The 19,347-nt window shown below is 35.9% G+C and overlaps 1 protein-coding gene across 1 annotated transcript in view; it reads left to right on the plus strand.

The window, feature by feature from the left end:
* Positions 1-19,347, plus strand: part of snd1 (staphylococcal nuclease and tudor domain containing 1) — a 303,535-nt gene that overhangs the window by 258,092 nt on the left and 26,096 nt on the right. The window contains 3 exon segments of the mRNA XM_056455628.1: positions 13,534-13,657; positions 16,069-16,138; positions 18,758-18,871. Of these exon segments, the coding sequence (XP_056311603.1) occupies positions 13,534-13,657; positions 16,069-16,138; positions 18,758-18,871 (308 nt within the window).

A 19,347-nucleotide genomic window follows, 5' to 3' on the forward strand; every position in this document is an offset into this window, starting at 1 on the left:
TTTATAATGTTTTCACCAGCCACGAATGTAGAAATAGCACTCATTGTTTATAGCTTACAGTGTCAACACGGTGCGTCATATATGAAACATGAATCATTCACATACATGTCTTTTTTTATTACGCTACAGACTACGGTGTATATTGCTTCCAAAATTAAATGAAACGGTTTTCAAAACGGTGAAAAGGGGCCGTGTTTTTAAGACATGTTTATAATCGGGGGTTTTTTTGTTTGTTTTTTTTACAGCACAATGGCATTATTGTAACTTCATTAGAATTAAGAAATCAATATTGGGTGGAATAAGCTTGATGTGATGATTGACTATATGGCGGATGTAGTGTAATTCCATTCATACTTAGGGTGTCAAAAATATTGGTTTCGGTATCAATCGGTACTGAAATTTGTAAAATGTCCATTTCCCATTTAACATTTAATCGCTGATTGGCCATTGTATGACTGTGATTGGCTGTGAAGGTCATCGGTTTTCAGCGGTGAAGAGTGGTAAATCAATGATCTTCATAGCAGTGATCAATCAAAGTCATATCTGTTGAGCATGTGAACACAATGGGCAATCAGGGGTCTTTAAGAACATGCGTAAATGTTAGCGGGAAGTTGGTGTTTTAAGAATTAATTCATACTAACATGTTGTCCTGAAAATAAGATGACCCTCATTAGAAAACATCCCACTTTTCAAAGTGTACATTTTGGGAAAATGCCTTTTGAATACAAACTATTGCTCTTTATTTTTAAATAAAATGCTTTAATATGAAAATACTTTGTGACATAGCAATACATAACCTGCAATCAATACTTTTAACATTAAAGAGGACTTGGTTGTTGTTTCTTTCCTTTTACTTTCTTTTGTACTGAACAATTCGCAATTCTTTGTACATGAATTCATACTTAGACAATTTTTGTAACCACAAAATATCCAAAACACAGCATAAAATATTCATAGAACATCTTCGTTTCATAACAGACAGCATTTGATGTAAATGTTGGATAATTTAATTGTATAATCGATGTTAAACTACAACTGCGTCACATTTGTCTAATTATTTTGCTAATTTCACACAGCAATCTCAGTAAACCCACCCAAACCTCTAAGTATTTTTAAAACAAAAAAATATGATCAGTACAATCATGTTTTAAATGGATTTTATTATACCATTAGAACCTCTAAATAAACAAAGGTCATGCGTTCCATATAGTGAAGGCAAGGGAAACTCACTTGTGTTAAAACAGACACTTCAAAACTTTCATAAAGTTAAATCCATATGAATCTAGTGGTATTTCTGAAGAGACGTAATTGCTTTGTGATGAACCGATTTAAATTTGACTTATTCGCTCAAATAAACATCGACCAGCAAACATAAAATCTCATTGCATCAAGCCACAACGTTTTAGATTCCATCACCAAATCTAAATCCTGCAAATATAGTTTGTGTTCAGTGTGTCAGTGAATAAAAGCCTAAAATGAAATGTTCTTCTCATAAATCAGTGTTTCTTTGTGGCCTACCCCTCTGCATATTTCACATGTCTCTGTTATTATTATTATTATCTAATATAATAAATTAATATTATCTAATTATCTGTAATTAATATATAATTGTTAACAGACCAGATTCAAATAACTAGTATGTTTTAAAACAATGTCTTTCTGATTGTGTTCCTACACAGTGTTCATGACTCCCTGCTACCCCTTCCATTGCTCCCTACCTGAACATCAACAATCAAAAAGAGAAATGTGATGCAATATTTTTCTATAAATAAATGCATTATAAATTCACATATTACTTATCACATATCATTATAAAAATAAAATATCACTTTTTACACATGATACACAAATTACACTTCATACACTCAACATAAATGACATGAGAAACCATTATCCATATGGCATCAAAATGTATGCACTGGAAATTTAATTTATGTATTTTGGGATTTACATTTATGTATATTGGACTTGAAAGATGCACATGTTACACTTTACTCATATTGCACATATAATTACAGATATTGCATGATATTTACACCATATTGCAGAGCATAATTCTCCCAAAATAGCATTGGAATAAAACGCATACACTCCCTTTAAAGTGGAATCATGGGAGGAATACCCTGGGAAGAAACAAAAAGTTTTTAAGTGATAAAAGAAACATGTGAAATGTGCAAAGTGAGATGCAAACACATGAAATGAGAAAAGCTATTATTATTATTATAAATATTATTGAGAAAATATCACTCTCAGGGTGCTTTCACACCTAAACTTTTGTTTGAAAACCTGGCATATTTCCCCAGTTAGCACGGTTTGTTTGGCATAATCCAGCATTCGTGCTCTGATCCGCGCAAAAACAATCGGTCCGAGATCGCCTGAATGAGGTAGTCTCTGCTCAATTGAAACGATCTCTGTAGCAGATCGATTGTAGTAAGAAAGCAATATGATCTAACGAACCAGGCTATATCACAGTGTATTATGGATATGAAGAGAGAATTTTGAGTAGGGCGGAATGTCATTCCTACCTGTAAATGTGCGTTATAGATCAAATGCGAAAGTGAAAGCATGCTAACTATTACCAATTGACCAAACTGCAGTCTTACTTTATCTGTTATTTCTCTCTATAATGCATAACTCTTGCCAATGACTATGTATGAGAAAGACTTACCTCTGATTTATTTTTTAACTATTCTGTGGGTGTCACGATTAAATTAAAGTGCAACTTTTAGACCCACACTGAATCTGCGCATGCAGAATTCCACAGAATTCCAAAGATTCTTAGCCCTTCATTGATTCTGTTTCTTTACTTATCTAATGTGTGTAAATTTCTATTTATTTAGTGTTTTAATTGATTACTGAATTATTACTGACTAATATGAAAATGTTTATATGATTTATTTACAATACAGTCTGTAAAGTGTTTTTTTCTGTCTTTTAGTAGATATACTGTATTACATGAGACTTGCTTTGTTTACCAAATAAAGTAGATCTGATTGGATTTGCATTGTAAACATTAAATACAAGTTAAAAAGGTAATACTTTTTACTTTTCATATATTAAGGTTTTAGTTATGATAGTCCCAAAATCATTCCGCATAAATCTGCAGTTTTTTCCAAAATCCTCTGCAGAAATAGCAAAAAATGTCCGCAGATTCCGTCTGGCCCTGCTTATCGCTAATAATGTCTTATTGCTTATTGTCATATATTAAAATAAGGACGCATGACAGCGGAGCGGAACTATATAATAAACCCTGAAACGCTGACCAATGTTATGAGAGTTTACTCGCACTGACATGTTTTAGGGTGCTTTCACATTTGTGGTTCGGTTCATTTGGTCTGGACCTAGGGCAACAACTGATACATTGTTGCACTTTCTGCCGTTTTTGGGTCCTTTTCACACCACACTGATTGCTTTGATCCGAACCAGAAAAAAAGAACCAAAATGCAGTCACATGACAAAATCCACATCATTCATTGGCCAGATGTTATTGAACGTATTTCCTAAAATGCTATTCGATTGGTCAGACTTCACATGCGGGAAAATGCCAATGAAACTCCCGCAAGTACATGAATTTGCCTTCTGATTCTGATTTCTGATTCTGAAGTAAACACAAAATGTAACTTTTTACTATGCAGGGACGACTGCGCAGGCTGATTGTATCCCTGGTCATAGTATACTATATAGTTTGTATACATCACTTTAGACCAACTATACATTTCGAGAATAAAGCGCAGGTTTGGTCGAAAACAATGTTTTAATGCATTGCAAATGGCAAAGGTGCATCGCAGTCGCTTCAGTAGGCGACGTGAATTAATTTTGCTAAACTGCGATATGGTCATCTTCCAGAAATATTAACAACGATCCATCAAGTAATGTTCAGCTGGATTAGTCCAAAAAGGCGCTGTACTTTTTGCGGTTGGGTCTGTTCTAGTTGGGATTGTGTTCTCACCATAAACAAACCGCTCCAGGGTTCGTTTGAAAGCGTACAGAGACCACCTCTTCAAGGAGGTTTTGGTATGCTGTTTTGATCCTCTTTTGGTGCACAGTCGAGTGCAATTGCTATATTCACACCTACCCACACCTACCCATTTTGGTCCATTTAGAAACTTTGCTGTGTGAAAGTGAACTGCACCAAGAACAAAGTGCAACATTGTAACAATTTCAATCCTGTTTCAGAACGAAAGAATCGATCTACAGGTGTGAAAGCACCCTCATAAGGCAATCAGATCTCTTCTGAAACTTGAATTAACCAGTCAAATTCATGTTGTATTTGTGTTTCAAATATAAATGAAATTCTTTACAAATTCGTACACGTTTAGAAAGACACAAGAACGAATAAACTGCATTTTCATTTTGGGATGAGCCAACCCTGTTAATGTGAAGTAATAATTCAGTTCAATAGGATGACCCTGATGTGAGATAATGGTTTGACAATTAAACATTTGCATTGTCAAAGAGTCCTTGACTGTCCTGCTCGCTCTGTTATCTGAATAGAAAACGTTTCATCTCATAGTCGACTCTGTCAGGCTCATGTCCTCTATAACTCTCAATCGTCCCTCATCAGGGCACGAGGTGAGTCCAAATCCACAGACGTTCACATTCAGCTCATGATAATTAACATTACACACTGACTGCTAGCTAACTGTGTAATGAAAACCATCTTTCTCATTCTCTTACACACACACACACACAGTCATGGGAGTGTTGCAGATTTACAGTAGGCATTGGAGAATCTGACCCTGCCATAATTAAAGCTGAATCCTTCATTATATCCTCCAGTACATGAGCCAAGGAGGACGTAATGAAGCATACAGGGAACCAACACCTGAACCCGCACCATATGGACCACTGCAGGTCTTGTTAGCATTCATCTACATCAAAAACACATTAGCAGCCATTTATTTTCAGTGCGCAAAGTCCCCTGAATAGTTTTATTAAGTTGGTGGTTAACATTTAATGTTCTGTGGTTTTAGTTAGTTTAGTTTAGCACACGTTAGCATTACGTTCACTGAAGTAAATATCACTCCATATACTTGTTTTGCTGTGATTAAATGTTAATTTTAATTTTTTTGTGATATTATTAGAGTATCTACTGTACTTAAAGGTCCCATGAAGGGCTTTGAAATATTTTTATTTAATGTTTGACTTAATCTCAACCGAAGCACGACAAGCAGACACAAAACAGCCATTAGTGGGTTTTTTTTATCACAGCTGAGTGGTTGAGCTCAAGCGCATCAAGTGAAAAGCGTCTTGAAGGGGGCGGGGCATGTCAGATAATAGAGAGCATTCAATTGGTTATGATGTAATGAGAAACTGTAGTGTGAGTTGATATGAATAATACAGTTGGTCCATTTGGGCGGAAGTGACAAACTACAAGCTTTGCATGTTTATATAAGTTTAAATCTTCTAAATGCGAATTTTGTCACTGTTTTGGAGAACACTAGCTCATAGATATCCTCAACACGAATAGTACTGATACTTGCATCTAAAAACCTTTAAAGGAGCTGTATGCACGTTTTGACTTATTTGAAAGCGTAAAAATATTATAATATGTTTGCAGATGTTTAAGAAACATGCTAAGTGAACATAAAATAAAGCTAAAGTCAGTTATTCTACTTTGAAAATGTGCGTTCCATGCTGGAAAGTCTGTTTTGTTTTGGTCTGTGTTACTCCACCCACTGCCAGTTTACGCAATTATATTTCTGGACCCTCTTGGTGGAATACACAATGTATGTGGGCATGGCTGAAAATGCAACCTCTGAGGATCGTAGAAGCTTCCGAAATGAGACACTAATTCAGAGTTTCAAAATCTGCATGATGTGGTTTTTAATTAGTAAATTATATCAATATTACAAACGTAAACTTTAGCTAAGCTTCTTATGGTGCATACACATCAGATGCGAATGAAGCATCAAGTGTGAGTGATTTACAAGTCAATGCAAAGACGTGAATGGACATCCATTTGACATGCTTAACGCGCAAATCAATCGAGTTGGAAAATTTTAACTTTAGCGGACATTCGTGCCACGCTAACCAATTAGAAACTTTCTCTAGTATGGGCATGATTATGATGTAGCTTCTGTTGTTGGTGTCTCGAGGGGAAATCTTGCTGCTGACAATGGACAACAGCTCATCAAACTGGACTCTGCTCAGTCTGAAGCACGGCTAAAAGCTTTCATATCCAGGTACAGTTTCTGGAGGAGTTGATGAACTCACAGAGCTGGGTGCACCTCTGAAAGGATCTAGTGGACTCCGAAATGGCACCGAACAAATCTGCACTGTTTTTCAACATTCCTAAAGCAAATTAAGCACAGCTACTCTCTCTTAATAAAATCCATGTTAGCCATTTAGCAATGAAACTAGAGTCATCGGGCACACCTAATGCCCTGCCCATGACACGAACCTGCGTCTTTTGTGAAGAGAATTTGACATACCAATTAAGCAAATTTGACGTGAGAATGAAGCCAGTAAACTCAATGTTCATGCGTCCATTTATGTGTGAATGGTGCGATTTATTTGCGCAAGCCACGTCTGGTGTAAACATCCCATTACATTGTAACTGTGCATTCACACAGGGCTTCAGCCTCAATGATTGACCGAGGGGGTGTCTGAAGATGGGGCTGATGAGATCGTCATAGCAGCATCAGCCAATTAAATTAGTCCGCAATAGACTACTGTCTGAGCTGGGGTGTTTGCATAAACACTCTGTTGGCCCTTGAAAAGTTGAGAAATTCCCAACTTCTGCAGCATGCAATTCAGTTCGGCTACGTTTGACATTACCCATTCAAAGTGAATGGAAAGTGTTGATGCTGATGCCCCGTGTGAATGGGGCTTAAGACTCGATCGTCAAGCATGCTTGATCCTGTTGGTGCTATCCATCTGGCAACAATTGTCGGAGGAAGGGCAATGTGAAAAAAAAAAACCCTCATGTTTTGAATTGCATTACCCAGTTCAACTACAAGGTTTTAAAGGGATAGTTCCCTTAAATATTTCAAGTAATTTACTGTGCCTTCACTTGTTACAAATGTATTTTGATGTTGTGAGGAATATTGGTAAATAAATAGCAGTTTATGGTAGCCATTTTCTAGTATAGATGATGTTGGTTATATTAAATAATGATGGGGAATATTTTGTTACTACACTTATAAAAATATTGATTTGGGCTCATTTTTGATTGACAATTATGAGGGCACATTCATTTAAAAAATATATAATTATCATTTATAGTAGACCCTAAAACATTGCATGTTAATAGTGGTATCATGTCAGTATCATTTGGGATAAATTAAGTAACAATTCCTTCTATTAATTAATGGCTTATTACCTGCCTATTATTGAGATATTCTTTAATAGTACTCATAATAGTGTAGTCTATACTATAAATAGTATAGTACTGTATATATAGTATATAATATAGTATAATAATATAGTATTATTCTACATCTCTAATTCTACCCAATACCTTAACCCAATTATTACCGTACTATTAATAAGCAGCTAATTAGTAATTTGAGCTAAAATCCTACTTAATTGTTTGTTAATATTGAGAATTGTATCTTAAAGTGTGACTAAATAATAATGAATATATGCGCTCAATTATTAATTATAAAGAACAGTTCATGGTGGCAAAATATTTTTGTCTTAAACTGTAATTTTTCATCATCCGAACCGTTTTTCTATGAGAATTGAAAGAGACAGATACTGCTGTTGATTTTCCCTCTTGTCGTACCTGGTCTATTTATTTATTTATTTGTAATGGAACACAAAAGGAGTATTTTTGATTCTTGCGCTTTATTTTATTCTTTTGAAGCCAAGAGTTTTGTGTGGCAAATACATTTGCATTATTCATGTAGCAGATGCTTTTTATCCAAAGCGACTTACAAATGAGCAATACAAGGGTTTCATCATAAAGAAGCAAATAAACACAAGAGCTCTTAAAGCAAAGTTTCAGATGCATCTAGAACAGTGCAGACTAGAACAGAGAGGGATTAAACAAAAGTGAAAGTGCAGGCTTATTTATTCATTCATTTCTGTAGGTTGCAGTCAAGTGCTCATTGAGGTGATGAGTTTTGTCCTGAGTATCACCAGGGATTTGTATGGAGTCAATCTAGGGCCATATACTTGCAAAATGAAAGTTTTACAAACTAAAAATAAAGTATTGAGCAAAAAAACAACAATTAAATGGAAAAATTGCAAAGCGAATTTACATTTTTGAGAAATAAAAAATTATTTTGCTAACAAAAATAAAAAACTGCAAAGGAAAAATAAGTTGAGAAGTAAAAATGAAGTTTGAAAACAAAAAAATAACAGCAAATAAAAATCAAGCAGTGCAAAAAAAAAATAAAAATTTTTGCAATAATAAAAAAAACTATGTATATATACTTCCAAGACATTTTTAAAGCATTGCCTTTACAAAACCTGTCCAGTCAATTGCAATGCTCATTTTGATTTGCTTTAGGCCCCGTTTACACTAATACGTTTTAGTTTTAAAACGGTGTTTTAGAGTGAAAATGATCCACGTCCTAACTGCCGTTTCACCTAGCATTTCTGAACAGCTCTCTGTCCACACTACACCACTGAAAACGCACATCACGTGACCACACATACGCTCTGGCATGCACTGCAGCCATGTGAGAGCTGTGCACGTCAGACTGTTCATCAAGGATCTACTGCTGGATAGAATCTCACTATATTCGTTAAACATGATATTTAATTCATCGTGATATTGTCTATATCTAACGACATATTCCCCGACTTCGGTCTTTTGAATCTATTACTTGTTCTCAGGTAACACATTTTGGCCTGGCGCGGTTAATATTATAATTCATGATACTGCTAACACTGATTCTGCACATTTCACTGATTGCTTGCATTTATACCTATACTATATAAACATATTGTTTGTTATACTTTTATAATGGCCATTATGGATTATTAAAACTGATATTCAGCAAAGGAGAGGGTATGTTTCAAATTTTCAATGAAGATGTAGGGAGGCAGCATTGTCCTTTTTGTTATAAATATGCATACAGTGAAGATAACGCTGATATAAATATGTAGCTACATGACGCTATCAGAGAGGAGAATGTCTGCAGCCTTGCCTCCGTTTTCAGATGTCTCGTTTTCCCCCATCCACATTGAGGTGGAGCAGCAGCGTTTTAAAATGAAAACGGCCTCTTCAGCGTTTCCAAAAAGCTCTGTTTTTGGCGCTCGAAAACTCTGGCATAGTGTGGACGATGGCGTAACCGTAGCAAAACTTATGCGTTTTAAAATAAAATTTATTAATGTAAACGGGGCCTTAGTCAACCGTGAGTAAACCCTGATTTGACAAGTAGGAGGAGTAAAGGAAACTTGGGCATTTCATCACCTGGAGACACAGTATCACCGAGGTGATCTTACAGCCTAGTAGGTCTGGGCTTGCCATAAATGCCCAAGTTCCCCCTTGACTCCGCCCCCTTGTCAAATTAGGGCCACAAAGCAAAATGCGCATAAATGTGAAGTGCAAAGTAAAAACAGAATCGCAAGCTTACATTTGTATATGGCTCTAGATTGACTCCATAGATTTGGTGTTTCAGATTTCAGCTAGGAACAGTGAAAATAAATGTTCTGGAAATCCATTTTGTGCCTATTCTATATCATGCTTACCGAACAGCTTCAATCATTTTACCAATGTTTTCCACACAAATGTCGAAGAGTTAATTAGCTATTCTCTGACAATCTTGCTGCGGTTTTCAAATCATAATTGCTGCCTTCCATTAGTGACATTTAACATCATTAGTTGTCATGTTTTGTCACCTGACGAAGTGTGAAACCCGATTTCCGCAACTCTATTTGATTTGAGAGCAACAGCAGAGGTTTTTTCAGCGATTCATCTTCACAGTTTGATTTAAAAATAACAGCATGGGGTTTTAAAACCGACATGAGCGTAATTAAATAATGTTCATTTGGAGCGAATTATCCCTTCAACAGAGTTTGGAGTGAGGTTTGTATTCTTTGACATGTATTATAAGCCCAGTGCATTCATGTTAATTAGCATCCATTGTCTATAATAAAGACTTTTTCTCTGCCCGGTCCATGCGTTCTAATTGAGTGCCTCTTGGATTAATTGGGTTAAATGTGCTGCCTCCATTAAACCTTTATAACGCGTACGGAGGACACCCCTCCTCTCCTTATTTATTATTTAGAGAGCTCTCGCAGTGCTGGAAGTGGGGCATGGATGAACGAATTAGGGGAAACACTCTCACTGCCCTGCTGCCTTGGAAGAAAATGCAAAAACTTTTTTAAAATTACTTTAATAAATCAAGGCTGCACGTTCAGCTGTCATCTGACACGCTACTCTAGCCACAGAAACACCGCTACATCCCCCCCTTTTAGCTTCTCAAAAACTGCTGCCTCTTCAAAATGCCGCTAATATCTCCACTGTGTGAGGATCAGCTGAGAAGTGTGTGTGTGTGTGTGTTAGCATTTACAAGCAGTCTTCCCATATGTGCTAATTAACCGTTTAGCTGGCTGGTGCGTTAGCCAATTAAATAGGCCATGTAAACCACACCCCTTTTTGGAAATCCGCCATTAAATACCCCCTGCACCCCTCACACGTACACAAACATACGTTTGCGTGCTGTTTGAGTTGGCATCATGCTAATTAGCCGCTTGTAGGCTTAAGGCTGCTTGGACGTACTGTAGATTTACGTTCTCGCTCTGCTCTTTATCCCGCTTTCTCAGTTAATTCATGCAAATATTCCAACGCTGGCGAACAATTATCATAATAAGCCCAATGACGTCGAATGAGGGGGGTGAAAATGAGCCGCTTAAGACGGGGCCCATTAGTTAGCTTATTTTAACAGCTTTCCTAGAGGGATGTTTGGTGTTTGTCGCACATTACAGCTCTTGCTTTTTTTTTTTTTTTTTTTTTCTCCGACAACATTCATGCTTGACTGTGAGACCGTTTTGTCACATTTCCGTACCCCAGCAAACCCCACACCTCAGCGATTACACTGATTGCTCTGTTGTTGAGAGGAATGAACAGCTGCTGGAGAACGGTGAGGGGAGAAAAAAAACGTAAATATCTGTAGTGGACATTCTCATTAGAAAGGCCTTTCGAGTCGTTTTGATATATTAAAACCTTACTGGCCTTCGGTTGATTTGAGAGCTGGCTAGGGTCACGCGTTCCTCCCCTTAAGCGGCGTCTAGTGCGCTGGAGCAGCAAGGATTTGTGGGTCTTAATCCAATACCGTTCCCATATTTGCAACAGACCCCGGGCCTGACAAAAATTCAATTGACGCGCGTTGTCAACAAAATGAGTGTAATTTAGTAGCTGCCGTTTGGGTAAACAAGGGAAATATTACGTTCTTCCAACTCCATATCCATCAGGGCTTCTCTGTTGGAGATATAATGGTCACTTGCTGGTAAATGTATCACTTCTTTAAATCAGACTGATGTGGAATAAATCACTCTTGGTATGCTCTCTCAGAAAAGCGGATTCAAATCAAGTCGCGCATGTGGTGTTTATCCAGTTTACCTGAGTGTTTATGTGGAGATTGCATGCAGTTAAAGGTAAATTGACGGCATGGTGGTATATTAAGTATGTTTGTAGATATCATATTATAAACACGGCAGCTTAGTGGTTAGCAATGTTTCATTACAGTAAGAAGGTTGCTGGTTCGAGTCCTGGCTAGGCCAGTTGGAATTTCTGTGTGCCATTTGCATCACCCCCCCCCCCCCCCCCCCTTGTTGGCATGGGTTTCCTCCCAAAGCTTTTGTTTCCCCTACAGTCCAAAGACATGTACTATAGGCTATATGTGGGTGTGTATGTGGGTTGCAGCTGGAAGGGCATTCGCTGTGTAAAACATATGCTGGAATAGTTGGCGGTTCATTCCGCTGTGGTTGCCCCTGATAAATAAGGGACTAAGCCGAAGGAAAATTAATGAATAAATGAAATGTTAATTATTTTATATTTATTATTGTTGTTATTATTATTAGGTTAGCTAGGCAAGTTATGTTATTTAGGCAATTCATTGGACAACACTTCTGAAGCAAATCGGGAAAAAATGGCTCTACTAATGTTTAACTTAAAGTTCCTCTAAATTAAATTCAATTAAATCACACTTTCTCCTGAAGAAAAAACGGGAAATATTTTAAATAGAATTCCACATTAATTATTTGTTTTTAACTATGTTTGTGTGTGCGTGTGTGTGTGTGCGCGTGTGTGTGAATGCAATATTTTGTACTCTTTAAACAAAGAATTCTTCGATATGATCTTTGTTTTATTGGATAATTGGCTATATGAAATTAATTGAAAATAAATGTGCAGATAAAGCACCTAAGGAAGCCATAAAGTTGGAAATGACTGTACAATTCGGCATCAAAATTAGTTTGTCTAGGCATGGGGCAATAACCGGCAAAATTTTCTGTTAAACTATTCCTAAAAAAAAGTTTTTGTTTTTTAACCCAGACATTTAAAAAGAACATTATTTAACTACCATGATACTGTGAAACTGTAATATTTTTATCCAATCTTATCAAACCTTAAAACTTTTATACTGGCCCATGCCTATTGTCAAACTTCTTTGAATCTGTATATTGTGAAATAGTAAATGAGATAAATATACATACAGTATATCAAATTGTATAAAGTGTGTCCATTAGTAAACGAAAGAAATAACTAGCGTTTCGACATACAAGATGTACAATGGCAGATCTAGACTTAACCACTCATATGCACTGAAAGAGAAAACAGTTTGTGCAAAAAAATGTTTTAACCATAAAACACATTTTAATAAAAAGTGTATTAATAGAAAATATTTTAAAGGAAATAAAAATTTCTCTTGGAAGAATTTTCAATTATTTTTCACTGACCCAAATTGAAACATCTGATATCATATTTTGTCAGTATAGTTGTCATCTGTATGATTTTTTGTGCATAGCTTGTTTATTAATCCTTTTGTGCCTTTGGGGATGTTTTCATCCACTCTGGGGTGATTTTGAGTCTTGATTTGTCTACAACTTTGTTTGTATTTCAACAAATGGAATGATTTTTGGTGACATCTTATTTTGACACACATTTTGGAAAAAATGCTTTGAAATATTTTTAAAACTCGATACAATCTGGGCAAATTTACTACCCTTCTGTTATGTTAGTGGCTGTTTTTGCCACCTTGACCTTCGTTATAATGACATTTTTTGATTGCGAAGCTATGATGCCATTCTCTTGTTGGTGGTTTTCCCTATTGTGAAGATTTTTAAGGTAAAATTTGTCGTTTTTGCTGTTGATTATCAGTCGCAGTGCAAAAAAAGCTACGTGTCGTTAGAAAAAATGTCATTATAATGGAAGTCAATGGGGCAAAATCAGCCCCTAAAATAATGAAAGGGTTGTAAATTTGAACAATACACAAGGGTTAAGAAATGTTATGTTTGTAAAGTATGTATTGAATAGGCTGCCATGAATATAGCCAATGCTACTTATGTAGCATTAAAACATATATACATGAATAAAAAAAATTATAATAATCCAATATTTTGTCCTTGTCTGTTCAGGTACTAAGCTGGAGAACCTGATGGAGAGCATGCGAGGAGAAATTGCAGCCCAGCCTCCAGTGGAAGGATCCTTTGCACCGCGCAGAGGGGAGTTCTGCATCGCAAAGTTTGCTGACGGAGAATGGTAAGAGGATGAAGGGGGAAAAAGGTTTTCTAATGGCATCTGCTGTAAAAGCTGAGTTTCCTGGAATAAACCGAGAGCTTTTCATTTATTAATTTCTTTTAATAAATAAGTGTAATGAAATATTTGTCAGAGCTGCCATGCAGGATGTTCTGGTCTGGTTTTGCTGATGTGGCGAGTGTGGGCTGCAGGTGAATTGATGGTTCATATAAGCTAGACTTATCTTCATGTTAGATAGCTGAAAAGTAATAAATGGTGGTTATTGAAAGATATTTAGTCATGAAACAGTCGTTTTTAATGGGATTAGGTATCAAAATAATTAGAGAATAAAGAGAATTATAATATATAGATTTTTTTTTTTAATTTAGCTTAAGATTTCATTTGGGTTCATTTTCGTTTCGTTCATATTTAATGATGACTTTAAATGAATGTTAGATGACTGCTATGATTATACATAATTCATATTGGCATTATATAATAATTTCAAATTAAAGAGATAAACTCTTTCATCATTTACTCAACCTTTACCTATTTGAGTTTTTTTCTGCTCAACACAAAAGAAGATATTTTGAAAAATGCTGGTTGCTGGGACCCATTGAACTCAGTTGTATTATTTTCCTTACTATGGAAGTCGACGGGTGCAAGCACCTGACGTTCTTCAAAATATCTTCTTTTTTGTTCAACTGAAGAATGAAACTCATAAAGGTTGAAGACCTCAAGGGAAAATAAATGTTTCAAAGAAGGTGACTAATAAATAAGGCTTAAAAGCAGAAAGACCCCATTTATCAGCCTTCAAATGGATAGCTCTAACCTCATATTCACTGCTGAAACAATTTTATAGTCAACCATCTGTTAGTCAGGGCTATTTTTTGGTTAGCTTACATTTTTAAATCAGTAATCTGGCCTAGATTGCAGGACCTTGGACTGCTCTAATGAGTTCTTTGTCCTTTAGGGAGTCTGGAAGCTTCTATTGTCCTCTTGTAGACTCTAAACAGGCTGATTCCTCAGTGGGACGACTCATTATTCAAGCATCTGCTGGTGTTTTTGTTGATGTCGTCTCGCACTTTTCAAAAGTCATCCCAGTTCCTCCCGACAACATTCCTAAGAATCGCTCCTTTAATTGTTTACAAGTTTTTCCCTTTATAGTTCAGTGCCTCTGAGAAGTGGCTTCTTGTTTCTCGAGCATGTTGTCATGTTGGCTCTTTCTCCGTATGCCAATCAGCTCCTGGGGTTGTGTTTTCCCCCAATGCACCAAGACAGTGTCATTTTATAAAGCGAGAGCTCATTAAACAGACCAAATCAGTCATAAAGATGTTTTTGAGAGCGGGGGTCCCTGGTTCAGCCGGTGGTTTTGGTTTGATTGAGATGTTTTAGCGTAAGTAGATGGTCTGTAGTGGGCAGGGGGTCTCGAGTGGGTCGGGATGTCTCGGTTTGATTAGATGAGAATGGAAACTGTGCTTTCACTACTTGTCTTGTGTTTGAGGTGTCACGCAGAGATTTGAACTGCTCTTTATGAATATGAGAGGCTGCTTGGAGCGTGAGGTTATGAATGCAAGATTAGCTTTTATCTCTGACCCATACATATCCTATACTGTATAGTAAGGGGCTAAAAAACTGTGTTTTGTTGTTTTTAGGTGGGATTTTCTATTAAAATGATGAAATTAGGCCGCTTAAACGAACACGTCTTGGAAATAGACTCATTTTACAAGAGTTAAATGGTTGCATTTTACCAATTTTTAATCAATTTAGCTGACCTCCTTGTCTGACAGGAGCACTTTTAGCTTAGCTTAGCATAGCATAAATCATTGAATCGGATTAGACCATTAGCATCTCATTCAATTATTGTTATTATTTATTTATTTATTTATGAAGCTTCAATAATAGACTATTTAAACCTTAAAACTTTTGTAGTTACTTTGTGTATGAAGATTGACGGAAAATAGGTTGCCATTTTCTAGAAAACAATTTTGTACTAGTGAAGTAACTAGTTAACAGCGCTGGCGCAAGTTGCCGCAGTTTCATGATTATTGTGCCAGAATGAGAGTATAGTTCCTAGTCATATCGACCTAGAAATTTTTGTAAAATGATCTGGAACTCTTTATTTGACATTTTTTGATTGGGATGCTAATGGTCTAATCCGATTTAAGCATTTATGCTAAGCTAAGCTAAAGACTTAGACTGTCAGACCTGTTGATTGGCTTAATGAATTGTTTCTTTAAACTAAAAAAGTAACAAAAAAGGGTCCAATGTGGTTTCATCTAACTTTTTGGGAACCAAAGTGTTGCTTGGTATAAAAGCCAAATTTATTCTTTTCAGAAGTTCTACATCCAAGTGTCCAGTGCTTATGTATGAACTTCACTCCTCAAATCCACAGTGAAACTGAAACCTTTGTTCTGTTTTTTTTTCTCTCATAGGTACAGAGCTCGTGTTGAGAAAGTGGAATCTCCAGCAAAGGTTCACGTGTTCTACATCGACTATGGAAACGTGAGTATTCGCTTGCGTAATCTGCATGCAGTGCTGTGTCTCTTTAGAAAGCCGCTGACTGATGAATGTTCAGAATTGTTTCAAATACTGCATGTGCTTTCAAAAGCCAGCTCTGAATCCATCAGTCAAAGTGCCACATGTGTGGAAAACGATTCCTTTCCATAACATCACAGCCAAATCTGCTAAAGAAATGTGTTTTTTGCTAGGAAAATGCTGTTAGTATGTTTAAAAAGCAGATTGAGTGATTCAGTACCCGGCATGCTTTGCTGGTTTTGTGCCTGGGGCAGAAGGTTTCAGGTCGGCACAAGAGAAAAGACGCAGGTGGTCATGTGATTGAGTACATCTCAAACAACGGGCTTTCTCTATCAGATTATGTACTTTCTGTTTTGTTCTCTTTAAAGAACAAAAGTATATTCTCTTTGCTTACATTTCTTTGTTCTGCCTGTTTAATCCCTCACTTTAAGAGCATTGGTGTAATGTCAGTGTTTATTTCCTTCTCGCATTGTCTTGAGGGATGGATTTTTCTTTAAATGCGCTATTAAGATGTCTATAGCCATTTCCCATTCGTTGATGAATGTGGAACAATTTAGATTTCAAATAACAAGACCATATAGGAACAAACCGTAAACAAAAGCTGACCATAGTTTTTCAATAAGCAATGCAGAATTAAAACTCTTAAGCTAAACTTTCTTGTATAAATTTAGCACTAAAAATATTTACTCAAATTGCCAAATATTGTTTTCTTTTTTTTTAGTAAAAGTTTTATTTTTAACAAAATCGCAAGTTTTAAATTGTGTTTGTAATTGTGAGTTGACAACTTGCAAGATTGAATTGTTTAAAGGCTTATCTCACACTTGTGTGTTTAATTGTTCTAAATATTTTGTATGGTTTTATATTTGTTTTTGTATTATAAACTGTATTATTACATGGCTCTCTGGAATACTTTATTTTGATTGGTCATACGTGACGTTCCAAGGTTTTTCTCCGATAGTAAACCTCTGAAATTAAAACACTGGAACATCTGGGTACTATGAATCATCTTTTCATTGAATACATATTTATATACATATTTATATGATTATCTGTCTATGTATGTGTATATATGTATTTATATATGTATTTGTATTTATATGATTATCTGTTATATGATTTCGGTACATAATATGTTATGTAAAGTTTAGGGCTGGGCAATTAAAATCAGTATTGGTATTTATTGTCCGAACACCATTGTCAGTAATGATAAAAAAAAGTTTGGTATGAAGTTTCGGTGTGCTATAGTTTTATTAAAATGCGGCTGCTGAGCTCGCGCCTTGGAAGGAATGCCAATTATATAGTCGTTCTACTCAACAATATGTAATGTTGTAGTATATATTTGAATAATGGTTCATCATTTGTTTTGTTTACAGAGTTTGAGGTTTACTGTATCATTCACACCTTACAGATGTTGTGCTACCTTTACCATTGCAAACACTTTGTAACACCTTATTTATCAAGTTTAAGAGACTCTCTAACGCTTATGTTTATTTTAATATAAAGAGATCGGATATTTTGTTTAAATATTTTAGTTTTTGACTATTAAAACTGTTTGCCTTAATAATGTTGGTGAATTAAAATAATGTGGTTAAGTAATAAAAAATCCTAATATTCCTAAATGTAAGGTTAAAAAATAGTCAATAATTATCGATATCGAATGATATGAAACATATCGTCATTTTTATTTTTTTACAATATCGCCCAACTCTATTTATATCATTTTTATTAACTTATTTTTGAGACTTTCTTTTTTTTTTTTAGTTATTATTATCATTGTTATTGTTATTACATATTTGTTACTGGTGAAAGCCATTCAGAATTATTGCCTTATCTTGATTCTAAGAAATATTTGGTTTATTGTTCTGGTATGTTTAGAATAAATAAATATTAATACAAAGTTTTTGATTAATCATGATTTATTTGTGAGAACATTCGTATGCACATTTGCACATCCTTTATCTGCTTGTGAATCCATCAACCAAAACACATTTCTAAACGGTCTAAACTGGGCATAAATTAATTTAATAAATAAATAAATTAATAAAAAACTAAATTTTATAGCATTAGATGTCCAAACACTGAGATCTGCCATGTGCTTGAATGTGTGCATTTCCAGCTTCTCCTCTTTTAAAGCATAGCTGCAAAACCCCCTGCAAAGAACAAACCAGTCCTTTCTCTGTGTACTTTCATCTGTCTTCTGTCTGTTTTCCCCATTTTCCACTCTCTCTCTCCGCCTGCATTTCTCACTCTCAACGCCGAAACAATCATTTTGCACTGTCTCAATACTAACCAGCCTCTTTAGCCCGCTGCGTTCACATGTTCTCCACTAAAGACGCATGACCACAAGCGCTCGACTGCGACCCGACAGAGAGCGAATCATCTCTCCGGTATTGTGTTTGCAGGCTTTGAGTGTGGCATGTGGAGGAGTGAAGCGTTATCCTTGACTTTAGCTTTTATCTGCCGTGCTGTACTCACACCTCCTCCGTTTAATGAGGACCTTGTACAGGCAGTCGGTGTATGAAAGAGGTACGAAGTCTGTTTTATAACACAAGAGTGTGACGATGTGTCTCTATTTTGTGCTTTCAGAGAGAGGTTTTATCCTCCACGCGTCTCGCAGCTCTTCCTCCAGCCTTCAGCACGCGTACGCTTCCTCCACAGGCTACAGAGTACGCGTTTGCCTACATTCAGGTCCCGCAGGATGTAAGTTATCGCACAAACACGTACACATACATACTTCTTAGTGATTCATCACGCAGAGTGGCCTTCAAACGGCTCCTATAGGACATACTCGTAGATAGAATCGTATCCAGGTTATAAAAGACAGGAGTTATGAGTCACGTTATGATGGTTTCGAATATGACACAATGTGTCACAGATATTTTTATTGTCTGTAGAGTATGCTAATATCTTGCAGTGGGACGTTGCATTCCAGAATGCTAAATAAACTGGCTGGTAATCATAAAATATGAGTGTATTTGTTCATTTATAGATGCTATATGCTGAATATTTAATACAAACCAATATTATAGTTACACAAGTATTAAAGTCTGGGTGAAATCTACATTTACAATGTTTGTTTTGCTAGCTCACAGTGTTGAATAATTAATCTGTGCAAGTTAATTCACTGAAACAAAAGCATTTGTAACAACTGCATGCCAATATCTTTAATCATTACA

Source organism: Danio aesculapii, chromosome 4, assembly GCF_903798145.1.
Source record: "Danio aesculapii chromosome 4, fDanAes4.1, whole genome shotgun sequence".
NCBI classification, from domain to species: domain Eukaryota; kingdom Metazoa; phylum Chordata; class Actinopteri; order Cypriniformes; family Danionidae; genus Danio; species Danio aesculapii.